The 22,238-nt window shown below is 42.6% G+C and overlaps 2 protein-coding genes across 3 annotated transcripts in view; one reads left to right on the top strand and one right to left on the bottom strand.

Annotated features, from left to right (window-relative positions):
- The first annotated feature begins 885 nt into the window (after positions 1-885).
- LOC126489718 (kelch-like protein 21) lies at positions 886-4,849 on the top strand. Of its 2 annotated transcripts, XM_050124178.1 has the most exons (2): positions 886-2,402; positions 2,945-4,849. In XM_050124178.1, exons 1-2 carry the CDS (start codon positions 903-905, stop codon positions 3,188-3,190), a joined length of 1,746 nt encoding a protein of 581 aa, XP_049980135.1. In that variant the 5' UTR covers positions 886-902; the 3' UTR covers positions 3,191-4,849. The 2 variants fall into 2 exon arrangements, with proteins under 2 accessions (XP_049980135.1, XP_049980134.1); XM_050124177.1 differs by having other exon boundaries at positions 886-3,087.
- A 7,197-nt stretch (positions 4,850-12,046) lies between these two features.
- Positions 12,047-22,238, bottom strand: part of Fam199x (family with sequence similarity 199, X-linked) — a 32,065-nt gene continuing 21,873 nt past the window's right edge. The window contains exons 3-6 of the mRNA XM_050124181.1: positions 19,475-19,624; positions 18,982-19,143; positions 17,512-17,772; positions 12,047-16,198 (exon numbers count right to left, since the gene is read on the bottom strand). Coding sequence (XP_049980138.1) covers positions 16,028-16,198; positions 17,512-17,772; positions 18,982-19,143; positions 19,475-19,624 — 744 coding nt within the window. The 3' untranslated portion in view covers positions 12,047-16,027. The remainder of the gene's footprint in view (positions 16,199-17,511; positions 17,773-18,981; positions 19,144-19,474; positions 19,625-22,238) is intronic.

The following is a 22,238-nucleotide window of genomic DNA, read 5'->3' as shown; positions in this document are numbered from 1 at the left end:
CACTGACCACTGGAAAAAACTTTCTTTCATCTAAGCTGATCTCCTGATGTGGACAGAATCACTGGAATCGACAGCCTAGCTGCTCAGGTCAAGGTAGGCATGTCTTCCTACAGATTTCTTAGCCCACGGGGTCTTCTGGAGCCTGGCAGACCCTGCGCTAAACAGCAAAGGCAAATGTGACCTTCAGCGACCATGGAAGACCCTAAAGAGTAGTAGCTCTTGGTGCCAACCAAGTAAGTTTTCTGTCATTTTTTAATCAGTAACTCAAGTAAAATCTTATCCTTCTCAGAGATCTCTGATGCAGTTTGACAGCTGAGAGGTTTTGTCAGTTTAAAAGGACAACCTCACCAAATTTCAGATCAAATTTCTCTTTCATACTGCCTTCCATAGTTTTAAAAATACTTTTCGTTGTACAAAAATATGTTACAGTCATTATACAATGTATGTGTCTAAGACTTCTATTTTCACAAACCCAAAAAATTCTTGTGAGTTCCAGAGAGCTGAATTGAAGGATCCACCTTAAACAGGTCAGATACATCCCCCTCAGTTCCCTGGTCCTAATATTTTTTCCCTTAATTTAACCTTGTCCTCTGTTCTGCCGATACCTTAACCAGGTGTAAGAGATACCAGACATTTCCATACCACAAACACTGGACAGGAGCAAAGAGACCAGCTATGCCAGGATGTGGCCAGCGCCCAGCCTTCTCAGCGCCCCCGCCCCCAAATGATGCCCACAAATAAGCTAGCAGTCTTGAGAATCCGCCGTCCCAATTCCTTCAACCTGTGGTGCCTAATCCCCTGCTTTTTATTATAAAAAAAGAGCTGGGAATGAAATGATTGTTCTGTCTCTCTCTTTTTTTAAAAAAATATTTATTCGGTCCCTGTGCCCGCAGTCCGGCGTCATGGAGCGGCCGGCGCCCTTGGCCGTGCTGCCCTTCTCCGATCCCGCGCACGCCCTGAGCCTACTGCGCGGCTTGAGTCAGCTGCGCGCCGAGCGCAAGTTCCTGGACGTGACCCTGGAGGCGGCGGGTGGCCGCGACTTCCCCGCGCACCGCGCCGTGCTAGGGGCCGCTAGTCCCTACTTCCGCGCCATGTTCGCGGGGCAGCTGCGCGAGAGCCGCGCCGAGCGCGTGCGCCTGCACGGGGTGCCGCCCGACATGCTGCAGCTGCTCCTGGACTTCAGCTACACCGGCAGAGTGGCCGTGAGCGGCGACAACGCCGAGCCGCTACTGCGCGCCGCGGACCTGCTGCAGTTCCCCGCCGTGAAGGAAGCGTGCGGCGCCTTCCTGCAGCAGCAGCTCGACCTGGCCAACTGCCTGGACATGCAGGACTTTGCCGAGGCCTTCAGCTGCTCGGGGCTGGCTAGCGCGGCGCAGCGCTTTATCCTGCGCCACGTGGGCGAGCTGGGCGCCGAGCAGTTGGAGAGGCTGCCGCTGGCCCGCCTGCTGCGCTACCTGCGCGACGACGGGCTGTGCGTGCCCAAGGAGGAGGCGGCCTACCAGCTGGCACTGCGCTGGGTCCGCGCCGACCCGCTGCGCCGCGCGGCGCACTGGCGGCAGCTGCTGGAGGCCGTGCGCCTTCCCTTCGTGCGCCGCTTCTACCTGCTGGCACACGTGGAGGCCGAGCCGCTGGTGGCGCGCTGCCCGCCTTGCCTGCGCCTGCTGCGCGAGGCCCGCGACTTCCAGGCGGCACGCTACGACCGACACGACCGCGGGCCCTGCCCCCGCATGCGTCCGCGCCCGTCCACCGGCCTAGCGGAGATCCTGGTGCTGGTGGGAGGTTGCGACCAGGACTGCGACGAGTTGGTCACCATCGACTGCTGCAATCCGCAGACAGGCCAGTGGCGCTACCTGGCCGAGTTCCCCGACCACTTAGGCGGGGGCTACAGCATCGTGGCGCTGGGCAATGACATCTACGTGACGGGCGGGTCTGATGGCTCCCGGCTCTATGACTGCGTGTGGCGATACAACTCAAGTGTGAACCAGTGGACAGAGGTGGCACCCATGCTCAAGGCCCGTGAGTACCACAGCTCTTCTGTTCTGGACGGGCTACTGTATGTGGTGGCAGCCGACAGCACAGAGCGCTATGACCATGCCACCGACTCCTGGGAGGCTCTGCAGCCTATGACCTACCCCATGGACAACTGCTCCACCACGGCCTGCCGAGGCCGGCTGTACGCCATCGGCTCCCTGGCGGGCAAGGAGACCATGGTGATACAATGCTATGACCCGGACACTGACCTGTGGTCACTGGTGGACTGTGGCCAGCTTCCACCTTGGTCCTTTGCGCCCAAGACTGTGACCCTGAATGGACTCATGTACTTTGTCAGGGACGACTCTGCCGAGGTGGATGTATACAACCCCTCCAAGAATGAATGGGACAAGATCCCGTCTATGAATCAGGTACATGTCGGGGGCAGCCTGGCCGTCCTGGGAGGCAAGCTCTATGTCTCTGGGGGATATGACAATACATTTGAACTCTCGGACGTGGTAGAGGCCTATGACCCAGAGACCCGGGCATGGAGTGTGGTGGGGCGGCTTCCGGAGCCCACCTTCTGGCATGGTAGCGTGAGCATCTTCCGTCAGTTCATGCCACAGACACCAGCAGGGGGCCGTGGCTTTGAGCTGAATAGTGGCAGCAGTGACGTGGATGCAGGCCGCCACAGGCTGCCTCAGAACCCTGACGAGCTGCACTAGCCCAGGCCTGGCCCCAAGGGAGGGCCTTTTTACAAGGGGCCTGGCACCTGCAGAGGAGCGGCCTCTCCTTTTTGCACATGAACCGGAGCAGTGGCTCCTGGCTGCTGAATGAGCCCTAGAGGCATCATGTGACGGTTCCTATACACTCGGAGCCTGTGTCACAGCTTCTAGGGCTGAAGCTGATGGTGACCTGTGTGTGTGGTCAAGAACCAGTGGCTTCTCCACCATCATGTATCTCTGCCTTCCAGAAGTTACCTCCAGCTTGTAGTATCCAACTCACCGTGCAGTGTGCCTCTCCTTGCTGCCACTTCCCGGGCCTGCTTGATCCCAGAGCAGAAGGTAAGGGTCCGTATGACAGAGTGGCCTGGCCTGGAACACTGGAGACCCAGGAAGACAAAGGCTACAACAGAGAGCTAAACTGCACCTCTAGCGCCAAGGCTCCCAGCAGCCAGGTCCAGGGAGCGTCAGTTCACCTAGCTTTGCATGTCTCTTAGGCCTCACCAGACAGCAGGGTAGGCTTCCAGGAGTTGAGGACTGACTGAGCTGTGGGATTAAGCCACAGTGTGAGCTTGAAGGGGTCTGTTTCCATAGTACATGGCCTCGCCTGGCCAGGAGGCCCTCCCTGGGGCTCTGTCCCAAGCCTGCAGAGGCAAGGCTAGAGGAGAAGACCGTGCCTCCTCGAGAATGTCACTGATACTTGGCTGAGCAGACAGCTGCTGGGCCTGGGAGCGACGACTCCTGCTTCAAAGGGAAGCCAAGCGGGGCAGCCCCAGCACTTGGTTCAAGGTTTGAAATGCTTGCGGTTTGAACTCGAAAAGAAGTAGAAGAGTTGGGAGAAGAGACAAATGGCCCTGTCTGACTTGAAGATGTACAGGTCAGCATTGTTAGACTTTTCCTGCCATCGTGTGGGAGACAGGATGTCTGAGAGCTCAGGCCCAGGTGCACGAGTAGCGGGACGCCTGAGTCACAGCTCAGGGACCCCTGGGTTTCTTCTGACCTTGAGTGGTTTCGTGGGTTTGGGGGCTGGGACCATTCAAGGTACCCAGTGGCTTCTCTGCTGGAGTCTGTCACGTTTCTTTGTGGAGAAGAGGGCGTTAGGACTGTCACGTTAGAGACAAAGCCAAGGTTCAGGGTGAACTTGGCTGACGGATGAGGCTCCAGGAATGGAATGTCCCCATCACACACCACAGCCATCTTCTTGGCCAGGTGGCAGAGGAGGCTGCCTTAATTTCCCAGACACCTGCCTTCTTCCTGTTTGGTTTGAAATCTGTTTCTAAAATGCTCTCCCGGGCGCCTGACCCTGGGGAAGATTGTGCCAGCCCAGGCCCACTGATACCCTAGGGCTCCTGTAGGGTGTGCAGCTGTGCTTTCTGTCCCCTGGTGCTGTCGGCCCAGCCCTCTAGTGCCTCTCCTCCCTCTTGGCCTAGTAAACTCTTTCCGTGAGCCTTAAGAGCTGTCACCCAGAGGTGTTGATACTCCATGAGGTGCCTTGGCATGGCAGGGTGGAATCTTGAGTATCAGGAACTAAGCTTAGTGCTGGGGAAAGTAGCCTGGCCACCACTGTCAGGTCCTTTGGGGGACAGGCTAGGGGGCTTCCCAGGGGAAGAGCTGCACCGCCGCACTCTCCTTTGACTGCGGTGGCTCCTGCCTTATTGTGCACCCTTGCACAGGGCCCCTCTGCCCACCTCCAGAGATACTCAGGTTTGCACATCACGACCCACATCTGGGTAGGCACTCACTGTGGTCCTCCCACTGGGAGTCCAGTCCAGTCCCTCCCTCAGCTTCACCTTTGCCACGGGCTCTGGGCTGTAACCCATCAGTTGACACATGTCTACACTAACAGGGATGAAAGCTGGGCTACCTGGGTATGGGATTGTCCCTGTCACATGTATAAAGCTTTTATATGTCAGGATAAAATTAAGTTATGAAAAGTTCTGTGCCTGGTATTTGCTGATCTATAAGGTATTTCTTATATTTATGACTTCAGAGACTTGTGTAAAGAAGGTCACCTTCCTTAGGTGACTAGCATTCAGTCACACCAGTGGCTGGGGCAGATTTGTATATTTATTTCTGTCTACTCCCTAGGCTTCTGTGTCCAGCATTCTAAGGTTTTAGGATGTTACCCTATTTTTTGAAATAAAATGTTTCCTACAAAAAAAATATTTATTCATTTATTATGTATACAATATTCTGTCTGTGTGTATGCCTGAAGGCCAGAAGAGGGCACCAGACCCCATTACAGATGGTTGTGAGCCACCATGTGGTTGCTGGGAATTGAACTCAGGACCTTTGGAAGAGCAGGCAATGCTCTTAACCTCTGAGACATCTCTTCAGACCCTGTTCTGTCTCTTTAAGAAACAAGCCACATCCACTCCCTTCCTGCTTGCAGCCTCAGAGCCACACTCTTCTTCTTCCTGTCACCCTTCTCACAGAGGCAGCCTGTCTCTCTCTTTCCCCACACTTTTCTCTTTTCCTTCCCCTCCATAACCCATGTAATAAATGTTTTACTTTACTCTGTATGGTACGTTTATCCATCTCTCTCGCCAGCCGGCCGTAGTCACATGGAGCCTGCCATGTGGTCTCTGTGCACTATCCCTGCTCGAGACTGGCTGTTTCCAGGACCCCAGCAGCTTGCAGCAAACCAATCTGCACGGTGTGCCTATCTGTTTGCCACTTGCCCACCCGCCACCCACATGGCTCGCCGCCGGGGACGCCCAGGGGACCAGCCACCTTTGGAGACCTGTTGCATGGTTCGCCTGGGTCCTGCCCAGAACTGGCTGCTCTCGGGACCCACTGGCCCCCTGCCTGCTGGGCAGCTCGCAAATCCATTATAGTTACTGATTCACAATATGCAGAAAGAGTTGTCTTACATATTGAAACTTCTGAATTTATACCAGATGATACAGAATTGACTTCATTATTTATTCAGGTGCAAGGCATAATCAGGAATAGGCTTTGTCCAATGTACATAACACATCCAATTCCATACGGGTCTGCCAGGTCCTCTAGCATAAGGCAATGTAGACATTGATTAGTTATTGATAGGAAACATGTTTCAGGCCTCAGAATTTTATAAAAACATCAATATCAGTAGCAAAGGTTTAAAGAAAGAGTTTTCTATTACATGGCAACAAGCTAAGGAGATTATAAAGAGATGCCCTACTTGCTCTTTTTATAACCTAACACTGCTACCTGCAGAGACTAACCCGAAGGGTACTCAAAGGAATGAAATCTGGCAGATGGATGTGTTCCACTTTGCAGAATATGGAAAATTAAAATATGTACACCACACCATTGACACTTATTCAGGTTTTCAGTGGGCAACTGCTTTAAGCTCAGAAAAGGCTGATTCAGTAATCACACATTTATTGGAAGTTATGGCCATCGTGGGTATACCTGCACAAATAAAGACAGATAATGGTTAAGCATATGTCTCCAGGAAAATCAAATTTTTTGTTTATTATAATATTAAGCATATTACAGATATACCACACAATCCTAGAGATCAGGCAGTTATAGAAAGATCAAATCGAACTATAAAGGATATGGTAAATAAACAGGGGTGGAAAATACCCCTCAGAAATAGATTACATAATGCTTTATTAACCTTGAATTTTCTTAATGCTAATGAGAAAGGGACAACAGCAGCAGAGAGATGCCATGGAGCCGCCTGAGACAGATGCTGGTCAGAACTTTAGCAGGTAAGCCACAGCCATGTGGTGATACAGATGAATAGAAATGGGTTAAATTAATATGTAAGAGTTAGCCAATAAGAAGTTAGAGCTAATGGGCCAAGCAGTGATTTAATTAATAAAGTTTCTGTGTGATTATTTCGGGTATAAGCTAGCCAGGCAGCTGGGAACCAACAAGCGGCACCCACCCCCAACATCATTCTGAGTTTTCCTGGAGGCAGGATCACCATTTTCAGACTAAGTTCAAGGTAACAGCCAGTGGCTGGCTGCTTTGCTTTTCTGGTTAAACCCCAATATCTGTCTCTGAGTCAGTGGGACCAGGATCTAACCCTGATGCGTGAACTGACTTTGTGGAGTCCATTCTCTATGGAGAGATGCCTTACTCAGCCTAGGCATGGGGGTGGGGTGGTGCTTGGTTCTGCATCAGAGAGATGCTGGGACAGACTTAGTTTAGTTCCTAGGGGAGGCCTTACCTCTCTAAGGAGCAGATGGGGGCTGGGGGTGAAGGGAACGTTGAGGGAGCAGGAGAGGAGGGAGGGGGAACTGGGATTGGTATATAAAAATAAGTAAATAAATTAAAACCAACAAATCTTTACCATTTGATCTAATTCTAACTAAGGACATTCTTGTGAGTCATGTATAGAGACCTGATTTCCATCAGGTGTCTTACTTGATTGTTCTCTACTACATGTACTGAGGCAAGGTTTCTTGATGACCTCAGTGGCTCCAGCTAGTGTAGCAAGCCAACTCGCCCCAAGGATCCCATCTCTGTTTCCCAAGTGCTAGGATTCTAGGCATCTGCTACGCCTATAATCTGGCTTGTGTGCCTTTCGTCTGGGCTATGGAGATCTGTGACTGTCCTTATGCTTTAACACCAAGCACTTTATCCACTAATCCATCTCCTCAGGCCATGAAAAGAAAATTCTTGGATACAGAGGCACATCAAACAGCAAAGCCATACTTCAAGTTACTGTGATCTATTCCCTTCCTGCTGCCTGGGAACTCAAATCATTCTATTTATATATATTATATATTTAACAACCATACTAAGGAAAACAACTGAGACTGTTTCTGTATAAAAGCAATAGATATCGTGCTTCAAAACACAAGGGGGCCGGGCGGTGGTGGCGCACGCCTTTAATCCCAGCACTCGGGAGGCAGAGGTAGGTGGATCTCTGTGAGTTCGAGGCCAGCCTGGTCTACAAGAGCTAGTTCCAGGACAGGAACCAAAAAAAAAAAAAAAAAAAAAAAAAAACACAAGGGGGTCAAGGCCTGGGAACATAGCTCAGTTGGTAGAGTGCTTGCATAGTATGCACGAAGTCCTGGGTTCCATCCTATCACAGCATACAAACAGGCATGCTGGTGCGGGACTGTAACCCCAGTGCTCAGGAGGCGAGGTGGAGGCGGGAAGATCAGAAGCTCACGGGTAGCATTCACTTCATAAAACTCTGTCATGAAAAGGGAGAGAAAAAGGAGAGGGCAGTGGCCAAGATACCACCAGAACTTAAGCAATAGAAAAAGTAATTTATATTAGGGTCAGCAACATGCAGAATTATTTTTGAACTTAGTAACAATAATAGTTATGATTTTTATTGTAAATAAATAACTACTTGACATTAGGAAGTATTTTTATAGATATGATTAAATACATGTGTGTATATATATATAACATACACATATACATACAAGTATGTTACAGAAGTACATTTATTTTTTACAAAATCAGACTGAGATGAAATTGTCACCTGGGTTTAGCTTTTGTAGCATTAGGAGGTGTTCTCATGCTATGGGTCTCAACCCAGTGAATGACCCTTTCACAGTGGTTACCTGAGACCCTTAGAAAACACAGATATTTACATCACAATTCATAGCAGTAGCAAAATTAGTTATGAAGTAGCATATATAGTGATTATAGCATTCTAGTGAATGTCATGCTAAAAAAAAATCAAGTAAGTGACATTGGACCTAAATCTAGTAACTGCCAGCCTATCACCAAGAAACCCAGATAATACATTATAATATTCCACTTACCATGAGGTGCAAACCAACAGCAAGAGGGTAGAATATTGTCAGGCTCGAGAAACAGTGCCTTTATTAGGATCTCCTATCACAAAAATTAATAGAGAAACACTGATCCTGTAGCTCACACTTCTATTTGTAAGAATAGTTTTACTAAATTAAATGTAATTACATCATTTCTGCTCTTTCCCCCTCCCATGCCTGACCTTCCCCTCCCTCCCAAATTCATGGCTTCTTCTTTAACCATTGTTGTTACATATACATCAATCCACATATAATGCATCCTGCTGAGTCTCTGCACTGTTGCCTCCATGTTATTGTGAGCCACCATGTGGTTACTGGGAATTGAACTCAGGACCTCTGGAAGAGCAGCCAGCGCTCTTAACCACTGAGCCATCTCTCCAGCCCTTGGCAGTGATTTTAATGAAACAGAAAACCAAGCACACTTCACTTACCCTCTCACACCAGTCATTACCAGCTTTGTGGGCTGCAGCTCTTAGCCACTAAATACTGTTAAGTAGTAGAATGACAATGACCGCTAGAGCAACCATCAAATCTCTATAGCAGCTCTCTCCACAAGAATTCTCTGTGATTGTGGAACATTTTTAAAAAAAAAATTGTTTGTTTGAGACAGGCTCTCTTTATATAGCCCAGGCTGTGCTAGAACTCACTCTGTAGCCCAGGCCGGCCTTGAACTCAGAGGGCCACCTGCCTCTGCCTCCCAAATGCTTGGATTAAAGGCGTGCGCCACCACCATGCCCAACATTGTGTAACATTTTTCAGATTCTGTGTTTCCAAAATAAAAATTAGCCTAAAGCCACATGTGGGTATTCGGACACTTGAAATATTGCTGCATGACTTAGGGAAAAAAATCTGAACTTCATTTAATTTCAATTCATATACACAGGCACGTATGTCTAGTGCCCACCATTAGGGCAGTACAGGTATGGAATACCTTAAAAAAGAAACACACACACACACATACAGGTTTTACTTAGTATCTAACATTTATTAAAAATGGAAGATTACAGACAGCATGAGTAAGACTGCCTTTTTCATTAAACAAGCTGAATTAGTCTACCTTTGCCTAATAAATGAACATAATTACTAACAAAACATTAGGAGGATAAGTCTATGCCAATCTGTGAAACTTAAAAAAAAAAAAAAATTCCAAAGCAGAAAAGAACCATAGACGTCCCTCTAGTGGCAAGAAATAACATTGTTGATCAAAAAAAAAAAAAATCAAATCAGAATGGCACCTGAATCTACACATACAACTGATCGTAGACATTTCTTTTCTGGAAACTTAACTTTAAAAGGTTCTACAGCAATACATAAAGAAAATACATCATTTTTGTCAACAACAACAACAAAATGGACCTAATTTTCACTTATGGTGTGAATTATAATCTCTCTAGAAATCTGATCTCTTCAGAAAAAAATGTTTTACTCATGACTTTTGGGAGACTGAGACTCTCACAAAACAAATTTGTAAAGTCCAATCAAACTGCCATCAACCATAAGGACAGTTGTCTGTTAGTGGTAAATGCTCAGGAGTGGAACTTTGAGAGGAGCTGATTCGGAGTATACAGCAGTAATAGCAGTGGGGTTTTGAAAAGAGAGAATTAAGATGGAATGATTACCATAATTCTTAAAGACCAAATGACTCCTTTCATTCTGATATTGGGTTCAAAAGACAATTCTGCCACATAGCCAGCTTCAGTTATAATCATACATATTCGTTTAGACATAACAGCTAAAATATTTTCATGTGTGAGAAGGAACTCAACATAGAAACCAACTGCACTCTATTGTCATCCCTCCTCACATAGCTTTGAGAAAAACAACCAGGTTTTATATACACCGTAGTAGGTACAGAATGTACAGGAGACTGTCATATATACAAAAGTGCATTAATAGAATATATTTTGCAGGAATACAGGAAAAAAGTCCTGGTTAACAACCTGATACTTTACAGTATTTAAGACTACTTGCAGATTCTCTGAACCAGTCACCTTCCTACTACTTTGGTTATGATATTGATGCTACATAACTAATTTTTGAAAAGTGGGGGAGCCCCACAATTTGCAACTCTTAACCATCTGTGAAATGTTTTACATGTACTGTGTTTATTATTATATTGTTATTTTTGGCAACAGTCCTATTAAATTGCTAACACAAAGATTTATGAATAATACTTTTTATCTAAACTAGCGTACTCAAACAGGAAATTAATTTCACCCACTACAGGAAGAGACACTACCAGCTCCATTCTCTAAAAGCCTCAAAATCTTAATGTAAACCTAAAAGGTCAGCTTCAGTTTAAGAACAAGCAACTTTACAGAACAAGCCACGGCTGTTCTTCTGAACAATTCAGCATCTTAAGTGTGTACTTAACACCTGTACACATTGATTCTACAATTACCTTGACATAGTCAAAACAGATATGTATTAATTAAGCAATTCTTCCCTTTTCCACCCCATACATCACCACAAAAAAAGAACACATATCTCCACAGGTTCCATTCACCACAAAGATGTAACAGAAGAAACCTGACAATAAAGAAAAACTACTATATACTGAAATCAGCGAAGACCACACTGGTTTTTCTGAGTTTGGCATGAATGTCAAATTAAAATGCAATTTGCCATTGTCTGGTCTAGGTTAAAACATCAATAACTTCAATTCAAAAAATAATTGGGTAGGGAACTGCAAACAAATTATTTAAGAAATGGAAATTAAATCATAGAGAGCCAATTTGGACCTTGAGCTATGCCATGCAACTGCCTTACTCTTAATATCCAGTATAAGAAATGTCAGACTTCCCGCTAAGCCTCACAGAGGATGGAAATTATTTTTCAGAGGCCAAATTTAAATATTCCAAGGATTGTGTTCCAAATACTACTCTGACAGAAATGCCTAGCTCAAAATACCCGAGAGGTCTTACACATTTAATAATGTTCAGTTTTAAGATAAAATTTATTCCACTGTATTAAGTTTAAAACTACTGCAAAGTTACCATACTAGATTTTTACTCAAATATTTATTTCCTAAAAGTCCCTTTCAAGACGCAATTTACTTCTAACTTAAATATGTTGAATGTCAACGAATTCAACATCCACACTACTATTGAACACAAAAGAACTATACTATCAGCTAAGTCAAACTGACTTCACCCTCCATCAATTCCAAAGAAGAATTCTTAAAGACAGAGCGCTAAGAGGTAATTTGTTAAAAAGGAGAGAGGACAGGGTGACCTGATGAATACACATAGGAACTTAATGAATCCCTAACATTAAAAGAAGAAACACCTTGCTCTATAATCTTGGTTCTAGAAGAGTTTTTGTCTGGACCCTAAAAATTCTTTCATGATATATGTTAGCTAGTTTAAAAAGGTACACTCCCCAGACATGTCTGCATCCCAAAACCCAGAGAAGCTAAGGGGAAAGCATCAAGAGTTCCAGAGCAGCCTGGACAACGTAGCAAGTTCAAGCCTGACGTATATAGGGAGACCTGTCTCAGAAAGAAAAAGGAAAAAAAAAGTATCCTGGCCTCAGACATTTTTCTCCCGTGGAAAAAAACAATACATTAATTAAAACTTTACGTAAATGCAAGGCTCTTCAATAATCTTGTGGATCAAAACTAGTTTTACGCAATCGTGTCTAAAATCTGAAGTTTTTTTTTTTATCTCATTTGATACTCTATGACTACTACTATTGGTAAGTTTTGCTTACTAATATCCAAACACCATGAGCATTACATGAACCAAATTATAACATTCTGATATTTGAGTTTGGAAAAGCCTGATATTGATGAAAATGTCAAAGTTCACCACCTTTAAGGCACATGAGGCTACAGAGAAGCCATGAAAAAAAAAGTCTGCTACGAGAACCCAAAACAAACAAGACTACTATAGAGTTTATGTAGTAACATTTTTGGCTTAAATATGAAGATATACAATAAATTTTACAATTTTTAAAGCTCATCAGAATCTGGATACCTTTATACAATAATTTCTTATAATTTTTCTTTTTGAGGGAATTTACCACTTTTAAAAAGCTAAAAAATGAGATGTCTATGCACACTATGGGTCATTATTTGATAAGTCAGCTTTTGGGATTTAATTCAGCAATATCTAACTTACCCACAAAACAGAGGAACTCAATAAAGCTGCCACTATCTACCAAAGAATGAAGAAAAAGTTTCATTTTACTCTATGTTCTTGGTAAGGCAGAATAAACCAGCCCGTTACAACCAACTGCATTCTAGAACACCACCTTCCTTTAATCATTTGTGAAACTGTATAAAAATACATGCCATTTGGCTTAACTCACTGCTCGCACTTTTAAAAGCAGTAATAAGGACTGAGATAGTCTTCCAAGATCTCTAATAAAGTCTGGATAAACCTGTAAAGAGGAGACTTATTCACTCCACCATCAGCTTTGTACAGAAGTTAACCAACATTGGAGCAAATTCGAGACTTCTCATTCATTCACCAATTTATCCATACATATTTATAATCTACTTTGATCATATTTACCTACCATCTTTTGGCCCCCTGTTCTTTTTTTACTAGATCCTTTCCCCTTCCCAAATAGTGTCCCCTTCTAATTTCTTAATTTGCATTTTATTAAATCTAGATTTCACATGTAAAAAAAAAACCCACAATGTTTGTCTTTCTGAGTCTGCCTTACTTTGTTTAACGTGACGATCTCCATCTAGTTCCATCCGTTTTCTTGCAAATGACATAATTGCAGTCTTCTTTATGGCTAAATACAACTATGCTCTGGGTATGTGTCACATTTTCTTTATTCATCTGCTGATAAGAATCTATTTACTGGTTACTGGGAACAACACTGTGAGAAACATGGAAACAGAAGTATTCCTGCCATATGCTGAGTTCATTTACTTTGAGCACACTCAGGAATGGTACAGCTGGATAATATAGTTCCACTTGTAATTTTTTTAAAAACAGAACTTCCATATTGATTTCCGCTGGTACAGCAGTTTTGTATTCTCACCAGCAGCATATACAGATTCCTTCCTACCTCCCCCCACCCCGGCCTCTACTCTCACCAGTATTTGCTTTTGGTATCCTGGATGATAGCTGTTCTGACTGGAATGAGATAGACTCTCAACAGCTTGGATTTGCATTTCCCTGATTTGCCTTTTAATTAACTGATTATGTAGGCTTTCCATTGAAAATGAAAGAAGAGATCCTGACTTGAATTTGTTTTAAATATACCCTACAGAGATAGCAGATTTAATAAATCACCACCCATTCCAGCAATTCTCTCTCAGCCACATGAAACGTCCTGACAGAAAACAGCCTTTTTGTGATATCGCTTCTATTTTGGAAGGAAAAAGAAAGACTTTAATCTCTATCTCTTAAATCATAAACAAGTCCAAGAGTTCTACTTTTTGCTTTTAAATGAAAGTAGTATTTTCAATTTACTCCAAATAGAGTTTATATTCTGGTTCTAATGTATAGAGTGAATAGACTCACACAAAATCTTATGACATATTTCTATAAATATGCAAACTTTTATAGACATTAAAAATCTGCCAATGGCACTTTGGTAAACTTATTCAATAGTGACTTAAGTTAAATCTAAGTTAAGAGGACTACATGATTCTTGGGAGGATAGAGAAATTGGTCTTAAAATTATATCCTGAACCGGTTTTGCATTTTCCTCAAATCAACAGTTGGCAACTGTGTGACGGATAAATGCTGCTCTGCATCTCAGGGTTACCCATCTTCCTTAGAGGACAGGAAGAGCACGCAGAAACTCCTCGGTGCGATTTGCTACTAAGGGAAGGCAGCCGGTTTAGATGCATTTGCTTCTCTTCTCTGTTCCATTTCTGTGCTTGGAAGGGAAAACAGAGCACACGTTTCCTCAATTATTCCAGGGTCTGACCCTGAGATCTCTTCGGTCTCTCTAAACTAGACTGGAGTACCGAAGGAGACGGGAGGAAATCACAACTATTCCTCGAGCTGAAAGCACACAGCCATCCTTTCACTTGAGGAGGCCGGAGCACAGACCTCAGCAGTGCTGCAAGCACGAATCTTTACTCTCAGTTTCAATTCGTTAGCCTTCAAGGAAGCAAAATAAAACTTTTAAAGGTATACAAAATTTCAGTAGCACTATGCAGCCCAGGCTGGCTTTGAACTTGTTATCCCAGCTCAGCTTCCTGAATGCTTAGATTAAAAGTGTGTTCTAACACACCAGGATTAAATCTTCACCTTTAATTTATTCAAATTTAAGCCCTTATACCAACTGAAAATGAAGGAAATTTAAGTTGTCAATCTTTTTGAAGAACTAAACTTAAATACTGTTGAGAGCCTATCAACCTCTGAACTCTGTAGTCTTTTCGAAACATCGATTACTCAATCAGCTTGCCTTCCAAATGCTGTCATAAAAATGAAAGTCAGAAAGCAAGTCACCTGTCAGTCTCTGTTTCCATCTTCTCTAGCCCATGTGAATGCCCGAACACATGTGGTAAAGGAATCAGACTATTTCTAAGTTCATGATCATGAATTCTTTGAAAACATTAAAGAAACTCCATGATTTCCCATTTAGACGTAGAGTCCTATCAGGAACCCACAAAGGTGCTGTCTATACCCCACTCCCAGTGCTTTCTGAAGGTTGGTAGAACTCTAAGTGGTTTCGAAGTTAAGGGACATTAGCCTGTTGACATGCCTGCCAGCTGGCAAATGAAATGTATAACATTGGAGATGTTCTGCATAACAATTTGGGTGTTTTCTGATAGAGAGCAATAGATAAATGATACAGTTTGGAGATTACCTAACAGCCTAAAATGTAAGGATGCAATGGGAAAGTTTGATATGCTACCACTGTTGAGTTGGAATCTCCATTTGAAAATTAATCAATAAGGCATTAAGTCTAAAATTTTGCTAGTGTAGCCATTATTTTCTTAGTAGTTATTACTTGCAGAAGTGATTCTCACTTGACATAAAGTATAGAAAGACAAAAAAATACCCCACATATAACTGAAAAAGATTAGGGCCTTTGTTTATACCTTTGTATTAATAATTAATGAAATCGGAACTAATGAAGGCACTATTGTAAACAGCAATGCATGACTTATACGCACCCTCACCTAAAGGAGATTTGCCCCTAGGAACTGATAATTATATTATGGCCCTCTTGAAAAATTAAACTAAGAAATGTTATCATTAAGAAGGGAACTGAATTACAGATGCTACACATAGTGACAAACTACCTGTCATCTATACATTGACATCCCCAAAACTGCAAATGTACTAGTCTTTGAAAAGTCCACTTGATTACCACAAAGTTAAAATAGTTAAGACATTTACCAGTGGTTCTTAAATCAGAATGTGCATGAGAATAATCTGGCATTGGTTAAAACACAGTGCTGCCCCAAATCCACACGGCCTATGGGTCTGGAATGGGGCTCAAATGCAATTCTAACATCTTTTCAGGTGATGCTGAAGCTGCAGGTACTGGGACTGCCCTCTGCTAACCACTGGCCTAAATGATTAATGGTACATCAGCACAACCCTAACCAAACTTCTGGTCAAGATGCATGTAAGCCAATGAGAACAGAACAATGCTAAGAAGACTGCTGATAGATTACATTAAAACATCAACATCTGCTTCGTGGTCTTCCTCAGTCACTTTCAAGGACAGCACCTCTTCATTGAGGAAGAGCCCACTGAGCCTCTCCTTCCGGGCCTGCCTCTGCTCCTTCAGCTGCCTCTTGCGGAAGGCCTTCTGCTGTAGCTTTCGCTGCTTGGATCGCTTCTGTCAAAGTGAAAAGTACAAAGTCAGTAAGGTGTAGACACTGCTGTATGCAGCCCAGGGTTATGTGGCTCAAATTCTCTATTTTCGACATTTTAGGAGCTGCTCAAGTTTCTCTGCAGAGTGATTCTTATACCAACAAGTATTTCACCACCTTAGATGTTAAAAAAAAAAAGATTCTTTTTTTTATTGCATCTGACTAGTGATTCTTGTGGCTAGCAAGGGCTGATTCTTTATTGTTTGAGCTAGCTATGGACAACAAAATACTGTCAAGAATTTATATTTTTAAAATTCAATTAGGGTAAAATCATCACAGCAAAAACAAAATGTTAGAGTACAATACTGGATATAAAATGCAGAAAACATTGTCCGAATCCCTAATACTTACTTACGTTTTCAAGGTACATTTTACCCCAGAATACTAAAAATCTCCCAATGGCTACGAAGGAATCATGCTTTCCTAATATCAGGCAAATGCTATCTTAAAAGCCTGTTAGGAAACCTGAATCCTCATCACTGGTAAACTAATACCAAAAAAAAAAAAAAAAAAAGAATAACCACGTATTCAGTGAAATCCCTTGGTAACCACCAAAGATGGCTATTTCTTCTACTTTGACAAAAACAAGCAAAACAAAACGGGAAGGAATCACTGTGTATCTTCTGACCACTGGATTTCCAAAGAGTTAAAGAGATTCTCTCATCTTTAAATGGGCTCTACTCTGTGCCACTGCAAAGAACCATACATATGCCCATGCTGAGCATTCCATATGTACTTCTACTTTCTTTTACAAGTGTCCAACAGGAAGTTTCAACAATAAAAGAATAGAACTAGTAGATTACAGAAAGCGGTTTTTTACTTAGTCAAGGAACAGTTAAGGTTAAAACATCAAGAAAATACACACACACACACACACACACACACGCGCGCGCACACACACGCACACGCATAAACAACACACACTGAAGGCATACATGACAATTTTAGAAGCTAATAGATGGCAACATTAGCAACATAGTAAGATTTGCTCAGTAGTGAATTGCAATCTTGAGAATAAGCTGTTATTTTAATATTTCTAGTATTTCTTACTGAAAGGGAAGATAAAAACTGAAAGACTGAAGGCGGCATGGAAGTGGGTGAAGAGTATCTGAAAGCACTCAAGCTTTCTTCAACAGTGGAACACTCTGCTTGTTCAATCAAAACCAAGACCCACGGGCATCCAGAGAGTGGAGCAATTTTTAGTTTGCAAGAGATTGAAGCGAAAGCATCCTAATGCTAACATTGAAAGGTAAAGTTTTGTATTGAATAGACATTTTACTTTTGAATCCCGAATCCGCTCTGCTGCACTTGCAGACAGGTTGCTGTCGCTGTGTGCTCGACTCATGTTGGCACTGGAGTTTGAAGCAGAGTTTCCAACACTGGACCCACTGCTGCTTGCAGAACTGACCATGCTGGCACTGCTGCTGCTGGCGCTGGCACCGCTCACGCCACTGGTGCTTGCACAGCTAAAGTTGCTTCTCTTCCAGGCCTCCCTTGTAGGCCGCTGACGAGGGCTATGCTCCTTGATATAGTTTCTGACCTTAGGACACACGGACAAGCACTGGTAAGTATGGCACCTTGATATTCCACCCTCAAGATGCTGGAGGGAAAAACCCCACAGTGTGTTCAATCTGACTGATGCTCAGATGCAGAAAAGAGGCAGAATAGAAGCTAATAAGAAACACCCAAATATAGAAATGAATACCAAGTCAGGTGTATTACTTCTAGTTCTCTAGGCTGAGGCAGGAGGGTTGCAACTAGTTCTGCAGAGCCTGAGCTTAATACTGCATTCTAGGCCAGTCTGGACTATAGAAAGGAACTGTTTCAAAACAATACTCAAGAGAGGGGCAGGAACAGCACGAAGGAAAAGAAGGGAAGGGAAGAAGGGAAGAAGGGAAGAGAGGAAGGATGACCACAAAACCAGCAGGGGTAAAAACTCCAGCAAACACATAGACCTATATTTTAAAAATATAAAAGATTCCATTTCTGACTTGTGTGCATTTCCCCCTAAATTTTGCGAGGGGGACAATGACACCTAGTTTTAAATGCAACACATCAACTTACCACACTAAAGAAACTAGCAGAAATGGGGAAAGATATTTTGAGAAATGAGAATTTTCAAATGCCAAATGTAAGACACCAGAAGCAGAGAATTAAAAGCCTTTCTATTAAAGCATGTACCAGAGAAAAGGTGCAGCAAAACTGTTATTTGGAAGGGGTCGTAAACATACAGAGTCAAACACTAGAGGAAAAGTTCCTCAGATGTCACTCTGCACAGGCTGTTATTCCACAAGGCCACTCAAATCCCTCGGCACACATGCCTGGCCACATAAAACTCTTCTGAAGTAGGGACTTGGAGGTTTCAGTTTTTGTTTTGGCTTTGAGACATTCAGGATCTCAGGTATTCCAGGCTGGCCTTGAAGTCTTTAACAAATCAAAGATGACCCTGAACTTGTGTCCTCCTAATTCTACATCCCAAGTGCTATGATTACAGGCGTGTGCCGCTACTCCAGGTCATTTTTTTCCCTTCTTCTTTGCAGTCCTGGGGACCGAATTCAGGGCTTTGTACATGTTACCCTCTAGCCCTGAGCTCCAACTCTTAGCTCAGCACCAGTGAGATGTAATGTTACATCTCACAGCAGTGATTTTAGTCTTGATAATGACGAGGATGCACATGATTACATAGGCCTACACTTCATAACATGGTGGCATGTTCAGTAGATAAACAATGTACATTTACTTTTCATACCTGCTTCAGTTTTTCATCTGTGAGACAGTTAAGTTCAATAATGAACTCACTGTCAGTAGGGGAGATCTGAGCAGAAGGATCAATGATTTTAATAATATCAAGTTGCTCCCGAAGGCCCATCTCAGTACTGACTTTACGGCTCAGATACTCAATATATTCCACCTGTGTGAAGAAAAATAACAACAAACAATATCAGTGTGAATACCTGACTTTTACTATGTCAATTATAACACAATTTAGACATTAGAAGAATTATTTTGCCCAAGGCTCCAGTGAAGCACCAACCACTGTCTGAATAGGAAAACTGATAATTTCTTATGATCGTTGCTAAGATGTCCTGATTTCACTTGCTTCCTAGAAAAAGTTAAAACTCAATTTCAGACTTCACACAATTTGGGGGCTACAAAGAGGTAAATAAAGGAGGCTTCACATCTGCTCTCCACATAAGCTTTATTCCACATACACTTTGAATGAAGAATGCCAACATGTTTACCTGCTCATCATTTGTCATCGCACTCCAAGCAAGTTCATCGAGATTCCGATGCTTGTTCTTCCTTTTAGGAAGCAGGCAAGGTGAACTGGGGATACTGGGTATGACGTCAGAAAGTACATCACTTCCACTGGCAATGTCACTGCCTGGTAACTTTAGAAAAGTAAGAAGTACAGGGGTTAAAGAAAGTAGAAATTGAAAGCTGCATTTTAAATATGGCAACACATTTTATGCATCAATTAAAGTTATTTTAGTCAGCCATGGTTGGTTACATATGCAGGCAATCCCCATACTCAAGAAGTAGAGAGTGGACGATCAGTGGTCTAAGGACAGTCAGAGCTCAATAGCCAGCCTCAGGTCACCCTAAGGGATAGAAGATCATGTTTCAAAAACAAAATAAAATTTACTTCAATATATGACTAAGGCAAATATACAATCAGGATTTTATACAAAAGGACCAACATCAGGATATTCTCTTTGAAGATATCCCATGAAAATGTACTTTCCAAAACGTATAAATCATAAATATAAATTACAAAAATGCTAATCTATGTTTCAATATCCACTAAGCTTTTTACTTTATAGCCACAATATTATCAGAGCCCTAAAACCTGAGTAAGAAGTACTGATCTCCATCACAGGAGACCTGAGTGCTCTGCCAACAACTGGCTCTATTTTTTTTTTTTTTTTTTTTTTTTTTTGTTTTTTGAGACAGGGTTTCTCTGTGGCTTTGGAGCCTGTCCTGGAACTAGCTCTTGTAGACCAGGCTGGTCTCGAACTCACAGAGATCCGCCTGCCTCTGCCTCCCAAGTGCTGGGATTAAAGGTGTCCCGGCCCAACTGGCTCTATTAAACATACATAATTCCACGAATTCTTCTCCTCAAGAGCATCGAAGCAATATAAGAACAACTAAAGTAATTTAAAATATGCTATTGATATAAAGCAAAAACTTAAGAATGGAAATACTAGAAAACAAAATAAGAAAATAGAAAACAAGTGTAGAGAAAGGATAAAAACTAAACCCAAAAACACAGAAAAATCAAATCAAATCCATTTAAAGAAAGACAAGTATCAGGAATATATTGCCTCTAAAAAGAGTGTATTAAATAGTTTCATTAATATACACTTGATAAACAAAAACTACACAGCATATAATTTGATATATTTGAACATGCACCCACGAAACCAAAACATGTCACATCAAATATCCTCTAAAATTAGTTAATTTAATGCACTATTTTAAAGATACTAATTAAAATAGGTATTTTTTCCTTTCTTAGCAAACTTCAAAGAATATTTTCATGCTTACAAGCTACATCAACTTTTATTGGTTTTTTGGTATCCAGCATTTGCAACTACATTTGACTCTGAATGATTTCTAGGCTTTGAATTTTCAAACAGGACAGAACTTTAGCACTAAAAACTATTGTTTTCATATGTATTTAAGATGCTAATACATACACGGTACTATAATAGGTATAGGGGATTCAACAAAGTGAAATCATGTTCATTACATTGAAATTTTATACACCATGGTACCGTCCACTTACAAAATGCAAAAGGCAGCACAAGGTGGATGTAAAACCAGACAGACAGATCCTTGGGGCTCATTGGCCAGTCAGCCTAGGTTAAGGTCAATTAGAGAAATTAGGGACGGTATCTCAAAAGATGTGGATGATATTCCTGAGACTGACCTCTAAACTCTGCGTGCTCTCTCACCGCCCATCCCCCCCCCCCACACACACAACTAAAAATACCTATACTTGGGCTGGAGAGACGACTCGATGACTAAAAGTACTTTTTGCTCTTGAGAGGACCCCGATTCCCAACACACACATGGTGGTTCACAACCATCTGGAACGCCAGCTCCAGACATCAGGCATGCACACAATACCCAGACTTACATGCACACAAAACACTCATAGAAACATAAACTAAATAAAGCTAAAAAAAATATAAAAACTTCAACTTTCCAAATTTAGTAAACTTTCCTTTGAATCTTTGGAGACTATCTCTTTGGGGTCAGACTATATGATAAGCACTTAAATTCACATCTTTGGTTTTGTCTGGTGTGGGAGATGAAGAGATATCAAAAAGTTATAAATAATAGTTTGGCCATTTTTAGGAAGAATTTAAAACACCCTACAACACAAAACCTAGTTCCATTGCTCACTAGAGGTAAGATCTTGTATAACTTATTTAATGGCTGACTTTCTTTTTGAGAGAAGATCTCACACTGTATGTCAGGCCATGTGGAACTCTCAATATATAGACTAGGCTGCCTTGTTCCTCCCGCTTCAGCCTCCCAATACTGCAATTACAGGGATCTGGCATCATACTTTGAGTCAGTCTTCAACCATGGTTTCTGAGACCACTAAAAAGATAGTAAAAGTCCTTATAGAATGTGTCCTATGTTGCCACAGTGGTGTTTAATGACTTCAGAGAGACAGAAAAAGACATTTGGGAAAGAAAAACTAGAAATAGGATCGTAAGAAGAAAAAAAATAGAGAAATTGGAGAGAGGGCAAGGATAATCAAATGCGTGTGCCCTGAACACAGAGATGGTGACTGGAGGAAAGAAAGGAGTGAGAAGTTCTTTCCTTCCACCTTTGGATCAGACCATCCAAGTTACAGGGTTTGGGGTGGGGCATAAAGAAGGGAGTGGGGTGGGGCAACAAAAACAAAAAATATGAAAACCAGTATCGTGTATGTTAATTAAAATAATAATTTTTAAAGTGGAAGAAGTCTCACCAGAGTCTGAAGGCTCC

The sequence above is a fragment of the Alexandromys fortis genome, unplaced genomic scaffold (assembly GCF_014885135.2).
Source record: "Alexandromys fortis isolate MF-2015 unplaced genomic scaffold, M_Fortis_MF-2015_v1.1 scaffold_205, whole genome shotgun sequence".
Lineage (NCBI taxonomy): Eukaryota > Metazoa > Chordata > Mammalia > Rodentia > Cricetidae > Alexandromys > Alexandromys fortis.
The sequence above is the reverse complement of the archived record's forward strand: the minus strand, read 5'-3'. Positions and strand labels throughout refer to the sequence as shown.

Bases quoted from the DNA above. Each gene is read 5' to 3' on its own strand.
- LOC126489718 (XM_050124177.1), top strand. From the start codon at position 903: ATGGAGCGGCCGGCGCCCTTGGCCGTGCTGCCCTTCTCCGATCCCGCG.